General features: G+C 38.3%; 1 protein-coding gene across 1 annotated transcript in view; it reads left to right on the top strand.

Moving 5' to 3' along the window:
* PKHD1 (PKHD1 ciliary IPT domain containing fibrocystin/polyductin) overlaps positions 1 to 19216 on the top strand; it is a 1710134-nt gene that overhangs the window by 453670 nt on the left and 1237248 nt on the right. The window contains exon 34 of the mRNA XM_053709557.1: positions 9127 to 9273. Coding sequence (XP_053565532.1) covers positions 9127 to 9273 — 147 coding nt within the window. The remainder of the gene's footprint in view (positions 1 to 9126; positions 9274 to 19216) is intronic.

Consider the following 19216-nt stretch of genomic DNA (forward strand, 5'->3'; position numbering starts at 1 on the left):
GTAATGCACTAATGGGAACTAGCAGAACACATCTAGGGCTAGATAACGAGTGGCGTGCTAACTGTAGTGCGCAAGTGATATAATTTGATTACGCTTTTTTCACGCAATGGAAATAGCATGCGTATTATGAGTTGAAAGTAAATGCATTCGCTTGAGCACAATCAAATTTAACGTGCCTTGGGTTAGTGCAACTTCAGAGCTCACGTAAAGGGTAGGGGAAGAAAAAACGTTTTATAAACACAACATAAATACATGTAAAAGAACAGTTAAATGCTGGCTGAAAAAAAATAGTTTAAAACAATGCTCAACGATAGATGGTATAAGGTGTTAGAAAAAAAGGGCTACAAAGGGCTTTAACGTATATATTCATACACAGACATGTCTAAATATGTGTATATATACATTATATATATATATATATATATATATATATATATATATATATATATATATATATACAGTATATATATATATATATATATATATATATATATATATATATATATATATATATATGTGTGTGTGTGTGTGTGTATGTGTACAAATGTATTTATGTATTTATTTGTGAGTATATATGTATATATATATATATATATATATACAGGGAGTGCAGAATTATTAGGCAAATGAGTATTTTGACCACATCATCCTCTTTATGCATGTTGTCTTACTCCAAGCTGTATAGGCTCGAAAGCCTACTATCAATTAAGCATATTAGGTGATGTGCATCTCTGTAATGAGAAGGGGTGTGGTCTAATGACATCAACACCCTATATCAGGTGTGCATAATTATTAGGCAACTTCCTTTCCTTTGGCAAAATGGGTCAAAAGAAGGACTTGACAGGCTCAGAAAAGTCAAAAATAGTGAGATATCTTGCAGAGGGATGCAGCACTCTTAAAATTGCAAAGCTTCTGAAGCGTGATCATCGAACAATCAAGCGTTTCATTCAAAATAGTCAACAGGGTCGCAAGAAGCGTGTAGAAAAACCAAGGCGCAAAATAACTGCCCATGAACTGAGAAAAGTCAAGCGTGCAGCTGCCAAGATGCCACTTGCCACCAGTTTGGCCATATTTCAGAGCTGCAACATCACTGGAGTGCCCAAAAGCACAAGGTGTGCAATACTCAGAGACATGGCCAAGGTAAGAAAGGCTGAAAGACGACCACCACTGAACAAGACACACAAGCTGAAACGTCAAGACTGGGCCAAGAAATATCTCAAGACTGATTTTTCTAAGGTTTTATGGACTGATGAAATGAGAGTGAGTCTTGATGGGCCAGATGGATGGGCCCGTGGCTGGATTGGTAAAGGGCAGAGAGCTCCAGTCCGACTCAGACGCCAGCAAGGTGGAGGTGGAGTACTGGTTTGGGCTGGTATCATCAAAGATGAGCTTGTGGGGCCTTTTCGGGTTGAGGATGGAGTCAAGCTCAACTCCCAGTCCTACTGCCAGTTTCTGGAAGACACCTTCTTCAAGCAGTGGTACAGGAAGAAGTCTGCATCCTTCAAGAAAAACATGATTTTCATGCAGGACAATGCTCCATCACACGCGTCCAAGTACTCCACAGCGTGGCTGGCAAGAAAGGGTATAAAAGAAGAAAATCGAATGACATGGCCTCCTTGTTCACCTGATCTGAACCCCATTGAGAACCTGTGGTCCATCATCAAATGTGAGATTTACAAGGAGGGAAAACAGTATACCTCTCTGAACAGTGTCTGGGAGGCTGTGGTTGCTGCTGCACGCAATGTTGATGGTGAACAGATCAAAACACTGACAGAATCCATGGATGGCAGGCTTTTGAGTGTCCTTGCAAAGAAAGGTGGCTATATTGGTCACTGATTTGTTTTTGTTTTGTTTTTGAATGTCAGAAATGTATATTTGTGAATGTTGAGATGTTATATTGGTTTCACTGGTAAAAATAAATAATTGAAATGGGTATATATTTGTTTTTTGTTAAGTTTCCTAATAATTATGCACAGTAATAGTCACCTGCACACAGAGATATCCCCCTAAAATAGCTATAACTAAAAACAAACTAAAAACTACTTCCAAAAATGGTTGTTGTTCAATAATAAAATTAATCCTCAAAAATGCAACTTGCCTAATAATTCTGCACTCCCTGTACTGTGCATATATATATATATATATATATATATATATATATATATATATATATATATATATATATATATATATATTATACACGTATAAACACATACATACACATACATTTGCAGTCAAATACCGAAAGACATGAAAAATCCTTTCTATTCAATATTAATATTTAATAATGCTTTTAACTGTGTATGTACATATTGGGCCAGATTATGAGTGAAGTGATATTTAGCGTTTACGCTATTGTGCTAATTGCACTAGTAGTAAACTTTTTGCATGTCATGTTGCTCTTGTATTATGAGTTGAAAGTAAAAAGTTTGCACTTTTGCGCTAACATATGCACGCAAACAGCTTACTTCTAGCGCAATTAGAGTATCACGCGCAATAACCTATTCCCCAATATAAGTTAATGGAGAAAAAAAGTGGAAGAAAAACCTAATACTCTACTCGCACGCTAACCCGAACTCATATTCTCAAGTGCACTAACCTGACCGCATATTCTCATATGTGAAAACCCAACCGCATATTCTCAAGTGCACAAACTTGACTGCATATTCTCATATGCGCTAACCCGACCGCATATTCTCAAGTGTGCTAACCCGACATGAAAATATGAATATTTCACATTCCAATGTTCTTTAATAGAAGAAAAGGCTCTATTTATTCATATATACATATTTCTATAAATATATTATGGTATTTTAGTACAATATATATCTATACCTATCTATTGTCTCTCTTTCTCTCTCTCTCCCTCTATATACAGTATATGTACATGATTATATATAGGTATAGATATATACAGATATAAATAAGAATATCCATTTACAAATACATAGAACATATTCCCCTATGTGAAGAACATTGGAATGTGAAATATTTGCTCTGAATACACAATATAACACTATATTAAAGGGGCATAAAACAAGTTATTAGAGACAAAATATAATAATATGTACTTTAATTACTTTACCTGCAAATTTATACTGCAGTGCCTCGCTATTAACCCTTTCTTTTAAGTTTTTTTTAATTGTACAGCTCTAAGCCCCCCCCCCCCCCCCCATAAAAACATACACACACACACAATTCCTTTTATGACTGCATATATATCCACCTTTGATTTGGTAGAATGCAAGACTTTAACACTCATCTGATGGAGCATGCCTAGGAGCAAATAAGCTGCTGTGAACTCAGTTGAAATACAATGCCTGTGTTTCTGATGCTCAACACTGATAAGGGGTGGTGGATCAAACTATTCCATACAGCATGGCAATGTAACTAATTTTGCTTATTTTTGAATTTTTTTTTAAAATACCAGCAATTTTTAAACAATTTTTTTATGCAAACTTTTTTTTACTTAATTAGCCCTTTTAGGATATGCACAGATCTCAACATTTTTTATGGCACTTCAAATATGAATATTGCATAAATATGATTTTTCATATTTTCATCTGCTTAACGGCAAAGGGTTCCAATGCACTTCTATATATGTCTATATGTATATTTGTGTTTAAATGTCTATATACAGTATGTCTGTAAATACATATATACACAAATAAATACATATGTATACATATATAGACAAATTTATATATACATACATATATATATATATATATATATATATATATATATATATATATATATATATATATATATATATATATATATATATATATATATATAAAAATACATACATATCAATCTTTAGACATGTATATATACAGTGGATATAAAAAGTCTACACACCCTTGTGTTTTTGTGATGTAAAAAAATGAGACAAAGATAAATCATTTCAGAACTTTTTCCACCTTTAATGTGACCTATAAACTGTACAACTCAATTGAAAAACAAACTGAAATCTTTTAGGTAAAGGGAAATAAAACTAAAATAATATGGTTGCATAAGTGTGAACACCCTTAAACTAATACTTTATTGAAGCACCCTTTGATTTTATTACAGCACTCAGTCTTTTTTATTTATGAGTTCAGCATGGCACATCTTGACTTGGCAAGATTTGCCCACTCTTCTTTGCAAAAACACTCTAAATCTGTCGGAATGCGAGGGCATCTCCTGTGCACAGCCCTCTTCAGATCACCCCACAGATTTTGAATTGGACTCAGGTCTGGGCTCTGGCTGGGCCATTCCAAAACTTTAATCTTCTTCTGGTGAAGCCATTCCTTTGTTGATTTGGATGTTTGCTTTGGGTCGTTGTCACGCTGAAAGATGAAGTTCCTCTTCATGTTCAGCTTTCTAGCAGAAGCCTGAAGGTTTTGTGCCAATATTGTCTGGTATTTGGAACTGTTCATTATTCCCTTTACCTTGACTAAGGCCCCAGTTCCAGCTGAAGAAAAACAGACCCAAAGCATGATGCTGACACCACCATGCTTCACTGTGGGTATGGTGTTCTTTTGGTGATATGCAGTGTTGTTTTTGCGCCAAACATATCTTTTGGAATTATGGCCAAAAAGTTCAACTTTGGTTTCATCAGACCATAACACCTTTTCTCCCATGCTTTTGGGAGACTTCAGATGTGTTTTTGCAAAATTTAGCCAGGCTTGGATGTTTTTTTTTTGTAAGAAAAGGCTTCCGTCTTGCCACTCTACCCCATAGCCCAAACATATGAAGAATACATGCGATTGTTGTCACATGTACCACACAGCCAGTACTTGCCAGATATTCCTGCAGCTCCTTTAATGTTGCTGTAGACCTCTTGGCAGCCTCCCAGACCAGTTTTCCTTCTCGTCTTTTCATCAATTTTGTTGGGACATCCAGTTCTTGGTAATGTCCCTGTTGCACCATATTTTCTTCACTTGATGATGACTGTCTTCACTGTGTTCCATGGTATATCTAATGCCTTGGAAATTCTTTTGTACCCTTCTCCTGACTGATACCTTTTAACAATGAGATCCCTCTGATGCTTTGGAAGCTCTCTGTGGCCCATGGCTTTTGCTGTAGGATGCGACTAACAAAATGTCAGGAAAGACCTACTAGAACAGCTGAACTTCATTTGGGGTTAATCAGAGGCACTTTAAATGATGACAGGTGTATGCTGACTCCTATTTAACATGATTTTGAATGTGATTGCTCAATTCTGAACACAGCTACATCCCCAGTTATAAAAGGGTGTTCACACTTATGCAACCATATTATTTTAGTTTTTTATTTTTATTTCACTTTACCTAAAAGATTTCAGTTTGTTTTTCAATTGAGTTATACAGTTTATAGGTCACATTAAAGGTGGAAAAAGTTCTGAAATGATTTATCTTTGTCTCATTTTTTTACATCACAGAAACTTGACATTTTAACAGGGGTGTGTAGACTTTTTATATCCACTGTATGTATGTCTATGTTAAAGCCCTTTGCCTGTTGTTTTTTTTTTATTATTCTAACAGCAGAGACTTCATTTCTTTGATCCCTTATAACTTTTTTGTGTGCAATTTAATGTTTTAAATCATTTTCATTAGATAGTGTTATTATGAGTGTAACTATACTTTTACATGTATTTTGATTAGTTTGTCACACTTTTTAAAATTGCGTAACAGTTCACCAGTGCACCAAAGTCGCGTAAACATTATAGCATAAATTGCGGTTGCGCTCACTTGTTTGTGCTTACTTTCAACATGTAATATGAGTGGAATTTAACTTGCGCGCAAATTGCTACGAAAACCCAATATCACTTGTGCGCAAATGATAGCGCTCCACTTATAACCTAGCTCTATATGTATACATTATAAGTAAAAATTTCACATGTTCTTCACATAGGGAAATTAGTTCTTAGTATTTTTAAATAGATATTCCTATATACAGGGCCGGATTTATAATTAGGCAGAGTAGGCATGTGCCCACAGGCGACCTCCATAGATGGGCTGCCTGTCACTGACATATCACGCATGTCACATTAGCCCTAACAGCTACTGTAGTTATTTGGTTCTGCAGTAGTAGCGCTTCCCAGAACACATGAGGTTAATTGGATTACTGGACATTAGGCATCATAACTTTGTAGAGCCTAAACTTACAATACAGTATACCTTCTGCTACAACGCTAAGCGTTGCACTAGCGGATTAAGGGCGGGCTGCAATTCCATCCAACATCCAGCAGAGATCTGAAGGTGACATGAGGAAAGTGCTCCCTTTGACCTCTGGCCGCATGATGGAGAGCTCACTAGAAATTAATTTCAACAGAGCTATTACAGTGACAAGGGAAAGTGGTCCGGCCCTCCCTCTCCTCCCATGTTGTAACTTAGATGAGAGACTTGGTGACTGCCACGCATGTAACCACAGTTGTTCACACTATCCTGGGGCCATACGTTAAAGTATGAGGTTAGTGATGGCGTGCTAATGGACATGTTAAGAGGACTGGTAGTTAAATACATAACAGAAGTGTAGCTGTCAGAGCATTCATTACCTCTCATCAGCTCTCCCTCACTCTTGTAAATTTGATAGCCATGCAGACTGCCTCACATTCTGAGCTCAGCAGCAGAGGTGAGTAATCGTGTGTGGGGAGGAGGGATCTAATTATAGCATTCCTGGGATGCCCTGACATTTTTACAGGTACACTGGAGCCCTGGAGATATTGGAGAGCTATGAGCCATGCACCATATGAAACATGATACAAGGAAGCAGAGATACATCCATGGCTGGGGTACTGCTCTTCCACTGTGTATTACTGTGCTCCCCATTTTCAGTATGTGTCCTCTTCCCTACAGTGGGCGCCATGTACTAAGAGGCGGGCGGACAGCTTCTTAACTTGCGAAGCTGTCCGCCCGCCTCCGCTACACACGGGCAGCGGATCTATCGATCCGCTTGCCCGTATGTACCATTACACACTCATCGGAGTGTGTAATGCCCGCCCCTTCAAACGCGCGACCAATCACGCGACTGAAGGGGCTGTCAATCACCGAGAGCGAGCGTGCTCTCTGTGATTTTGCTTCGCCACCTAAGAGGTGGCGTAGGCTGTAGGAAGCAGCGGTCTAATGACCGCTGCTTCTTACATTGCGGGAAGCAGGCTCGCATATGCGAACCTGCCCCGCAAAGGCTCGGAGCAGCTTTCGCTGCTTCGTACATGGAGCCCACTGCTAAAGTACCATTTACTACATGGAGCCCACTGCTAAAGTACCATGTACTAAGAGGCGGGCGGACAGCTTCTTAACTTGCGAAGCTGTCCGCCCGCCTCCGCTACACACGGGCAGCGGATCTATCGATCCGCTTGCCCGTATGTACCATTACACACTCATCGGAGTGTGTAATGCCCGCCCCTTCAAACACACGACCAATCACGCGACTGAAGGGGCTGTCAATCACTGAGAGCGAGCGTGCTCTCTGTGATTTTGCTTCGCCACCTAAGAGGTGGCGTAGGCTGTAGGAAGCAGCGGTCTAATGACCGCTGCTTCTTACATTGCGGGAAGCAGGCTCGCATATGTGAACCTGCCCCGAAAAGGCTCCGGAGCAGCTTTTGCTGCTTCGTACATGGAGCCCACTGCTAAAGTACCATTCCTTTGACCATGGGGACTGGAAGAGACCATGTTGAAGACTTCATAAGACTGTCCCATCTCACTTATATTTGTTCCTAATTTTCTATAACAGAGTAGAAAATTGACTTTTGAAATGATTTGTTCATGCTTTTACAATGTCATCATTTTCTGCACAATGATTTTATATGTGTAAATATTCCATACGCAATGAAAATTTACATTCAATTTTGTCCATTATAGAATACAGCCTGCTGTCTTGTGATGAAAAGGAGAATTACAATGTAAAGGGGCATATTTAATAAATGTGTTTTATATAACCCATCTCCACTTGATAAATAAAAATTATATATATATATATATATATATATATATACACATGCACACATATACAGTATATTTCATCCGGATACTGTCTGTGAGTGATGCACTTTTTTTTTTGGGGGGGGGGGGGCACTTCAGATATCTGTTCCTACATGCACCTGAGATGTAAATCCAGTCCCGACTATATACTGTCTATAGAAAAATGGATTTATGAATGAATAGAACATCTTCTATGGGAAGAACATTGGAATGTGAAATATTTCATGTCGGGTTTAGCTCTCTTGAATAAATGTGGGCCGGTTAGCGCGAGTATGGATGTTAGGTTTTTTGCAATTTGCTCTCTCCATTGAAATATATGGGAGAAATGTAGTTGCGATATTCAACTTTTTGCGTACATCAGGTTTTTGCTCTTGCGCTTTTTACTTTCAACTTGTAATACAAGCGCAACCCAACACACGCAAAAAGCCTCTGTCTTTTGAAGTAAACATGAGAAAGCACAACAAACCAATCCACTCATAAACGAGCCGCTAGTGAGCTAACCATAAGAGGCATAAGTGTATAGCTATCAATTACCAGCTAGCTCCCGGTAGTGCTTTGCTGCTCCTAAACCTGTTTAGGTATGCTTTTAAAATGATGGCACCGAGATTAAAGTAAATTTGATACTAGTAAATTTAAAAATATCTTAAAATTGCAATCTAAAACATGAAAATTTAATTTTGACTTTTTTTAGTGCATTAAAGTCACACACACACATCTAAAAAACATACTGCATAATAAAAATAAATATTTTAAAAAACATTTGAACTTATTTATTTATTTTTTTAGCAAAAAAAAAAGCCAAACCCCTTTCTTTGCCCATTTCAAGCAATAATTGTGTAGAATATATGAGAATCAGTGTTCCTTGGACAATAAGTCATCCTCTTTGGGGAAAGTGGAAATAGTACAATTGTTAGATTTAAATTACAGAAAAAGCAGGCAAATAAATTAATGAAAATGCAAAGCAAAGTTTGTGTAGTGCGCATAGACATTTTATAGAAATGTAATTGTGTGCCTAGTGTCCCTTTATGTAGCTTCTTTTCAACAATTTAACAATCATTTTAAAATAAGCAATGCAGATATTGCAGTTTATTGTGCTTTTTCCCCCTTCTCTTTGTATTAATGTCAAAGAAGCTTTATGAGGGAATATACAGGGAAGTAAGACGTGTAAATGTATTCACAGGTTGCACAAACAAGAGGATGCTTCATATTCATGGGAATGGATTTTCTCCAGGCCATACGTCAGTTTCTATCTGTGAGACGCCATGTGAGATACTTGAATATCTTTCAACTCCATCTAGGATCTATTGTTTTAACTGGCAACTGCACAGTAAGTATACAGTCTGTCAGCACATTCATATAATGATGACACTGTCTAACGCCTTAGTCAAAAACAATGAAGTCTAAACTAAAGTTAACAAATTACATGGAAACAAATTATGTTTTATAAATAAATATATATATATATATATGAAATAAATAAAAAGAAGTAATCAATTTGTGCTGTGTATAAATGCAAGTAATTAATACTTAAAAAAATGTCTCAAAATGTTGTATCTGATGTATCCACTATCACCAGTGGTAATAGGTGAAATTCTTGGTAGGTAGGTAGGTAGGCCAGGAACAACACTCATAGAAAGGGAGAAAATAAAAATAAAGTGACTTATGGGGTAATATCTATCAAGCCGTCAACTGTGTTGCATTTGACGGCATCAATACGCTCCCCTAACATCGTTTAACAATGCGGCCGTGGACCAGAATACGATCTCAATATTTATAAAAAAAGCCGGGGAAAATACGCGCACCAAGTATGGGGCGATGAGCATCGGACTGTTGTTAACTAACAGTCATCAATCTCGCGTCTATTCGGCTTTTTCACAACTTTATTTATACCCTGTCACTAAATGCCGCCACTATACTAAAATATTTAACCCCTATCCCGCCACTCCCCGACCCCACCGCAACCTAAATAAAGTTATTAACCCATATCCCGTAACTCCCTGACCCCGCCGCAACCTAAATAACGTTATTAACCCCTATCCTGACGCTCCCCGACCCCGTCGCCACTAAATAAACATATTAGCCCCTAAACCTCTGGCCTCCCACATCATCACCACTAATTAAACCTATTAACCCCTAAACCGTCAGCTCCCCACATCGCCATAAACTAAAGTAAGCTATTAACCCCTAAACCTAACAACCTGCTAACTTTAAATTAAAATTACACCACTATCTTAAAATAAATGTAAACTTACCTGTAAAAAAATAGGTTAGGGTAGTTTAATAATTTTTTAAACTATTAATTAACCTACCCTAAAACTATTAAACCTTATTAAAAATTACTAAATTACAACAACAAAAAAACGCTAAGTTACAAAAAATAAAAAACACTAAATTAGGAGAGAAAAAACACATTATCGCAAAAAAAAAAAAGAATTACACCTAATCTAATAGCCCTATCAAAATAAAAAAGCCCCCCCAAAATAAAAAAAACCCTAGCCTACAATAAACTACCAATGGCCCTTTTGTGGGGAATTGCCCCAAAGAAATCAGCTCTTTTACCTGTAAAAAAATACAAACACCCTCCAACAGTAAAACCCACCACCCAACCAACCAACCCCCCCAAATAAAAAAAAACTATCTAAAATAACCTAAGCTCCCCATTGCCCTGAAAAGGGCATTTGTATGGGCATTGCCCTTAAAAGGCCATTTAGCTCTTTTACATGCCCAGACCCTAATCTAAAAATAAAACCCACCCAAAAAACCCTTAAATAAACCTAGCACTAACCCCTGATGATCCACTTACAGATTTTGAAGGATCCATCCAGCCGACAAGAAAATTGGAAAGTGGTTTAAAATGGCATGCTCTTTAACACTACTATATATAACTTTAATGTAGTGGTTATACAGTAAATGATTGTGTTATATATCCACCTCTTAACATATATCTGTTTTGCTACCCACCTACAGTGTGACAGAGAATGGGTTGATGCATTAAAACTAATGTATATTTGGGTTTAAAATAATATAAACAAAAGCATTAACACATGTATTTACCTCCATTGTATAACATCTCCCAGATACTTTGTAATATGTCTCTGTTCTCAGTTTACTTGTGCACCTTCAGATTAAAACTAATTTATCATACCACATTGATATATGATGTGAGTGGCATTTACCTTGGCAATATTTATTACCATGGGAAAACTGGCTGACTTTTTAAACTATCTGAAGCATGAGTTATGCATTTTACTGCAAGAAACTGAACAGAAAAAAAAAAACATTGGGTACTGCCAAAACTAACAAACATTACACAACTTAATTAAAATCATGCAAAAATACAATCGTAAGTTATTTACTGGACCAAAACAGATAAGACAAATATTTGTTATATATTAGATCATCATTATCCCACAATATATACAATGAGAGTGATGTAAACCTGGAAACGTATCTGTGTGATGCTCTCCAGTTATTCACAAAATAACAGACAAAAAGCTTTTAGGATTAAAATAAATAAATAAACAGGCCATTATAAAATATACAAAACATTTCAAATGAACATTAATGTTATTTTTGTTGAATCTAAAAATAAGATGTTTAAAATATATTTCAGCATTTATTTATTTTTTAAATGTGATGATTACTTTATAAGTAAGTTGTTAAACAAGTTTACAAAGACAGCTCTAATATATATATATATACAGTTGTGCTCATAAGTTTACATACCCTGGCAGAATTTATGATTTCTTGGCCATTTTTCAGAGAATATGAATGATAACACAAAAACTTTTCTTTCACTCATGGTTAGTGTTTGGCTGAAGCTATTTATTATCAATCAGCTGTGTTTACTCTTTTTAAATCATAATGACAACAGAAACTACCCAAATGACCCTGATCAAAAGTTTACATACCCTGCTGATTTTGGCCTGATAACATGCACACAAGTTGATACAAAGGGGTTTGAATGGCTATTAAAGGTAACCACCCTCACCTGTGATCTGTTTGCTTGTAATTAGTGTGTGTGTATAAAAGGTCAATGAGTTTCTGGACAGACCCTTGCATCTTTCATCCAGTGCTGCACTGACGTTTCTGGATTCTGAGTCATGGGGAAAGAAAAAGAAAAAGAATTGTCAAAGGATCTGTGGGAAAAAGGTAGTTGAACTGTATAAAACAGGAAAGGGATATAAAAAGATATCCAAGAAATTAAGAATGCAAATCAGCAGTGTTCAAACTCTAATCAAGAAGTGGAAAATGAGGCGTTCTGTTTGATAACATACTGCATTCATCTTGCCATCAATTCTCACCAAATTTCCTGTGCCTTTGTAGCTCACACATCCCCAAAACATCAGCAATCCACCTCTGTGTTTCACAGAAGGAATGATGTACCTTTCATCATAGGCCTTGTTGACTCCTCTCCAAATGTAGCGTTTATGGTTGTGGCCAAAAAGCTCAATTTTGGTCTCATCACTCCAAATGACTTTGTGCCAGAAGGTTTGAGGCTTGTCTCTGTGCTGTTTGGCGTATTGTAAGCGGGATGCTTTGTGGCATTTGTGTAGTAATGGCTTTCTTCTGTGCATCTTGAAACAGCCACACCACATGTCCTGTATTTCACCTGAAGTTATTTGTGGGTTTGTCTTTGCATCATGAACAATTTTCCTGGCAGTTGTGGCTGAAATTTTAGTTGGTCTACCTGACCGTGGCTTGGTTTCAACAAAACCCCTCATTTTCCACTTCTTGATTAGAGTTTGAACACTGCTGATTTGCATTCTCAATTCCTTGGATATCTTTTTATATCCCTTTCCTGTTTTACACAGTTCAACTACCTTTTCCCGCAGATCCTTTGACAATTCTTTTTCTTTCCCAATGACTCAGAATCACGAATCGTCAGTGCAGCACTGGATGAAAGATGCAAGGGTCTGTCAGGAGTCCAGAAACTCATTGACCTTTTATACACATACACTAATTATAAGCAAACAGATCACAGATGAGGATGGTTACCTTTAATAGCCATTCAAACCCATTTGTGTCAACATGTGTGCATGTTATCAGGCCAAAATCACCAGGGTATGTAAACTTTTGATCAGGGTCATTTGGGTAGTTTCTGTTGTCATTATGATTTAAAAAGAGTACACACAGTTGATTTATAATAAATGGCATCAGCCAAACACTAACCATGAATGAAAGAAAAGTTTTTGTGTTATCATTCATATTCTCTGAAAAATGGCCAAGAAATCATAAATACGGCCAGAGTATGTAAACTTATGAGCACAACTGTATATGTTTACGTGCGTGTGTGCTGGTGCTGGTGTTGGCTTGTAGCAGCCACAATAATTACTATTTTAGTTTTAAGTTTAAGCTGCTGTACAGCTGTTCCTTTGTAGCCTGGATACATTCACTAAATAAAATCGGTAAATTTCTATTGAAAAACAAATATGATTTGCGTCCGATTTATTGTATATATATATATATAGTGAACTTGTATTAATTAATTTAAATAATGTGATTCCAAGTTAAGTGAATACTGACAGGGTTGGGAGCTCTGATTATATATGTAATCAGAGCTCCCTGTCACTATTCACTTAACTTGGAATCACATTATTTAAATTAATTTATACAAGTTGAATATTATCTCCAAAATTATCTCCAATAAAACAAACGTAAATCTTATATGTTTTTAGAATAAGCTATTGACATGTTGTTTGTTTTTGGTAGAGCACCTCTCCTTCTGTGTGTGTGTGTATATACTGTATGTATATACAGTATATATATAAAATGAAAGGTGCTCTACCAGAAACAAACAACAAGAGCAGCCTCTTTTAGCCTTTTTGTGCATTTTACAGAGGAGATATTTCCTGAAATATATCAGTCTGATCCTGCCTAACAATGTCAGTACAACCCCAAAATACCAGGTAATTCTTTTCTGAACATGAAATATGACATCCCCAGATGATCGTTTTGACCTTCTTTGGGCCTCGTCAGTTAGGTGCAACCATATTCCTTTAAGCACATTGGACAAGAAATCCATGTATGGTTCCCCTCGTCACCTAAATAGAGACTTCCCCAGGATCATATTGCAAATACTTACAGAAAGAGAAGGGCACTACCAGTAACAAATGATCTTGTTCTATGGTGAGTTACCACCTATGAGAAGCCTCTTTTAGCCCAATAGTGCTTTTCACAGAGGAGAACTTTCCTGAAGTATATCGCTCTGATCAAGCCTAACTGTCACGGTTTTTTCCCTGTTGTGTTTGCCATGTGCGCTGGCAGCCATTTTACTCACCTCTCTTCCTGACTATGGTGCATTGTGGGGGATGCTACTCATTTCCTGCACTTCCTTTTATGGCCAGACTGGTGTGCATCATCCATGTGAGACAGGATGCAGTCTCAGAATTGTGATGTCATCACTTATTATTTAAAGGGCCTCTGTTCAGTATGCTTTGCCTTTGCGTTGTCTCAGACCTGTTTGTGAGAGTTCCTGTGTATTACCTGGCTGCCTGACGTCCTTCCTGGTTCCTGATCCCTGGCTTGTTCCTGACTCTGCTGTTTTCCTTTTTCCTGATTCGCTCGTCTGACTATTCGCTTTGGCTCCTGACTCGGCTCGTCTGACTACCAGCTCTGGTTTTGACTCCTGGCTTGTTATTTGACTTGTGGACTTTTTATTATTTTTTGCTATTAATAAAGGTGTGATTATTTTTGCACTTCTCGTCTCAGTCTGATTCCTGGCACCCTGACACTAACAAGGTTATCCCAACCCCGAAATCCCAGGCAATCCTGCGTTTTTGAAACCCTAGGATTTACCATCTAATCTTCTAATCATTTTAATTCTATTAGGACCTATAAGTTGTTTTTTTCCTCTTAGACATTAGTTTTATATGGCTTTATCTAGAAGCCAAGTTTTATTTGGATTAGACCTTAAAGGAGAGAAAGATTTTGAGTAAACTGTCCCTTTAAGTTGTTCCCAATTATCCACTTTACCTGCTGGAGTGTATTAAATTGTTTACAAGTATTTCCATTACCCTTATATTGGCATTTTAAATAGTTGATTTAGCCTGTGGTATCCCCACATATACTAAAAGTTTTCTCTTGTAAGGTGTATCCAGTCCACGGATCATCCATTACTTGTGGGATATTCTCATTCCCAACAGGAAGTTGCAAGAGGACACCCACAGCAGAGCTGTAATATAGCTCCTCCCCTAACTGTCATAGCCAGTCATTCTCTTGCAACTCTCAACAAGCTAGGATGTTGTAGGAGAGAGTGGTTAAATATAGCTAGTTTATTTTCTTCAATCAAAAGTTTGTTATTTTTAAATAGTACCGGAGTTGTGCTATTTTATCTCAGGCAGTAAATAGAAGAAGAATCTGCCTGAGGTTTCTATGATCTTAGCAGGTTGTAACTAAGATCCATTGCTATTCTCACATATGTCTGAGGGGATTACACAGATGAGGTAACTTCAGCGAGAGAATGGCGTGCAGTTTATTCTGCTATCAGGTATGTGCAGTTATAATTTTTTCTAGAGATGGAAAACACTAGAAAATGCTGCTGATACCGGATTAATGTAAGTTAAGCCTGAATACAGTGATTTAATAACGACTGGTATCATGCTTACTCCCAGGGGTAATACCCTTATGATATTGCAATATAAACGTTTGCTGGCATGTTTAATCGTTTTTATATATGCATTGGTGATAAAACTTTATTGGGGCCTGTTTTTTTCCACATGGCTGGCTTAAATTTTGACTAGAAACAGTTTTACTGAGGCTTTCCACTGTTATAGTATAAAAGTTAAAGTTGGTGCAGTTAAAATTACAAACTGTGACATCCAGCTTCCCTCAGGAGTCCCCTGTATGCTATAGGACACCTCTAAAGGGCTCAAAGGCTTTCCAAAGTCGTTTATTGGGGAAGGTAGGACCACAGCTTGCTGTGGCAGTTGGTTGTGACTGTTAAAAAAAAAAACAAAAAAAAAAACCCCGTCTATTTCGTTTTTTTGATCCGTTTTTTTGAACTAAGGGGTTAATCATCCATTTGCAAGTGGATGCAATGCTCTGCTAGCCTGTTACATACACTGTAAAAATTTCGTTTGATTTACTGCATTTTTTCACTGTTTTTCAAATTCTGACAACATTTGTTTCTCTTAAAGGCACAGTACCGTTTTTTATATTTGCTTGTTAACTTGATTTAAAGTTTTTTCCAAGCTTGCTAGTCTCATTGCTAGTCTGTATAAACATGTCTGACATAGAAGAAACTCCTTGTTCATTATGTTTAAAAGCCATTGTGGAACCCCCTCTTAGAATGTGTACCAAATGTACTGATTTCATTTTATGCAATAAAGATCATATTCTGTTTTTAAAAAAATTATCACCAGAGGAATCTGATGAGGGGAAAGTTATGCCGACTAACTCTCCCCACGTGTCAGACCCTTTGACTCCCGCCCAAGGGACTCACGCTCAAATGGCGCCAAGTACATCTAGGGCGCCTATAGCGTTTACTTTACAAGACATGGCGACAGTCATGGATAATACACTGTCAGCGGTATTAGCCAGACTACCTGAACTTAGAGGTTAGCGAGATAGCTCTGGGGTGAGACAAAATGCAGAGCATACTGACGCTTTAAGAACCATGTCTGATACTGCCTCACAATATGCAGAAGCTGAGGAAGGAGAGCTTCAGTCAGTGGGTGATGTTAATGACTCAGGAAAGATACCTGATTCTAATATTTCTACATTTAAATTTAAGCTTGAACACCTCCGCGTGTTGCTTAGGAAGGTTTTAGCTGCTCTGAATGACTGTGATACCATTGCAGTGCCAGAGAAATTTTGTAGACTGGATAAATGCTTTGCAGTGCCGGTGTGTACTGATGTTTTTCCAATCCCTAAAAGGTTTACAGAAATTATTAATAAGGAATGGGATAGACCAGGTGTGCCGTTCTCTTCCCCTCCTATTTTTAGAAAAATGTTTTCCAATAGACGCCACCACACGGGACTTATGGCAGACAGTCCCTAAGGTGGAGGGAGCAGTTTCTACTCTAGCAAAGCGTACTACTATCCCTGTCGAGGACAGTTGTGCTTTTTTAGAGCCAATGGATAAAAAATTAGAAGGTTACCTTAAGAAAATATTTATTCAACAAGGTTTTATCCTACAGCCCATTGCATGCATTGCCCCTGTCACTGCTGCTGCAGCGTACTGGTTTGAGTCTCTGGAAGAGGCTTTACAGGTAGAGACTCCATTGGATGACATACTTGGCAAACTTAGAGCACTTAAGCTAGCCAATTATTTTATTTCTGATGCCATTGTTCATTTGAATAAACTAACGGCTAAGAATTCTGGTTTTGCTATACAGGCGCGCAGAGCGCTATGGCTTAAATCATGGTCAGCTGACGTGACTTTAAAATCTAAGCTACTTAACATTCCCTTCAAGGGGCAGACCCTATTCGGGCCTGGTTTGAAGGAGATTATTGCTGATATCACGGGAGGAAATGGTTGTGCCCTTCCTCAGGACAGGTCTAAATCTAGGGCCAAACAGTCTAATTTTCGTGCTTTTCGAAACTTCAAGGCAGGTGCGGCATCAACTTCCTCTAATAATAAACAAGAGGGAACTTTTGCTCAATCCAAGACGGTCTGGAGACCAAACCAGACCTGGAAAAAAGGTAAGCAGGTCAAAAACCCTGCTGCTGCCTCTAAGACAGCATGAAGGAACGACCCCCTATCCGGTAACGAATCTAGTAGGGGGCAGACTTTCACTCTTCGCCCAGGCGTGGGCAAGAGATGTTCAGGATCCCTGGGCGTTGGAAATTATATCCCAGGGATATCTTCTGGACTTCAAAGCTTCCCCCCCAAAAGGGAGATTTCACTTTTCACAATTATCTGCAAATCAGATAAAGAGTGAGGCATTCTTACACTGTGTACGAGACCTCCTAGTTATGGGAGTGATCCATCCAGTTCCAAAGGAGGAACAGGAACAGGGTTTTTACTCAAATCTGTTTGTGGTTCCCAAAAAAGAGGGAACCTTCAGACCGATTTTGGATCTAAAGATCTTAAACAAATTCCTCAAAGTTCCATCGTTCAAGATGGAAACTATTCGTACCATCCTACCACTGATCCAGGAGGGTCAATATATGACTACAGTGGATCTAAAGGATGCTTATCTTCACATTCCGATACACAAAGATCATCATCGGTTTCTCAGGTTTGCCTTTCAAGACAGGCATTACCAGTTGTAGCTCTTCCCTTTGGATTAGCTACAGCCCCAAGAATCTTTACAAAGGTTCTAGGGACGCTTTTGGCGGGGCATAGCAGTAGCCCCTTATTTAGACGACATCCTGATACAGGCGTCAAACTTCCAAATTGCCAAGTCTCATATGGACGTAGTACTGGCATTTCTGAGGTCGCATGGGTGGAAAGTGAACGAGGAAAAGTGTTCTCTATCCCCACTCACAAGAGTTTCCTTTCTAGGGACTCTGATAGATTCTGTAGAAATGAAAATTTACCTTGACGGAGTCCAGGTTATCAAAGCTTCTAAATTCCTGTTGGGTTCTTCATTCCATTCCGCGCCCTTTGGTGGCTCAGTGTATGGAAGTAATCGGCTTAATGGTAGCGGCAATGGACATAGTGCCATTTGCACGCTTACATCTCAGACCGCTGCAACTATGCAGGCTCAGTCAGTGGAGCGGGGATTACACAGATTTGGCCCCTCAACTGAATCTGGACCAAGAGACCAGGGATCCTCTTCCCTGGTGGCTATCTCAGGTCCATCTGTCCAAAGGTATGACCTTCGCAGGCCAGATTGGACTATTGTAACAACAAATGCCAGCCTTCTAGGTTGGGGTGCAGTCTGGAACTCCCTGAAGGCTCAGGGATCGTGGACTCAGGAGGAGTCTCTCCTTCCAATAAATATTCTGGAACTAAGAGTGATATTCAAGGCTCTTCAGGTTTGGCCTCAGTTAGCAACTCTGAGGTACATCAGATTTCAGTCGGTCAACATCACGACTGTAGCTTACATCAACCATCGAGGGGGAACAAGAAGTTCCCTAGAGATGTTAGAAGTTTCAAAAATAATTCACTGGGCAGAGATTCTCTCTTGCCACCTATCAGCTATCCATATCCCAGGTGTAGAGCACTGGGAGGCGGATTTTCTAAGTCGTCAGACTTTTCATCCGGGAGAGTGGGAACTCCATCCGGAGGTATTTGCACAACTGATTCTCCGTTGGGGCAAACCAGAACTGGATCTCATGGCATCTCGCCAGAACGCCAAGCTTCCGTGTTATGGATCCAG

The sequence above is a fragment of the Bombina bombina genome, chromosome 4, assembly GCF_027579735.1.
Source record: "Bombina bombina isolate aBomBom1 chromosome 4, aBomBom1.pri, whole genome shotgun sequence".
Lineage (NCBI taxonomy): Eukaryota > Metazoa > Chordata > Amphibia > Anura > Bombinatoridae > Bombina > Bombina bombina.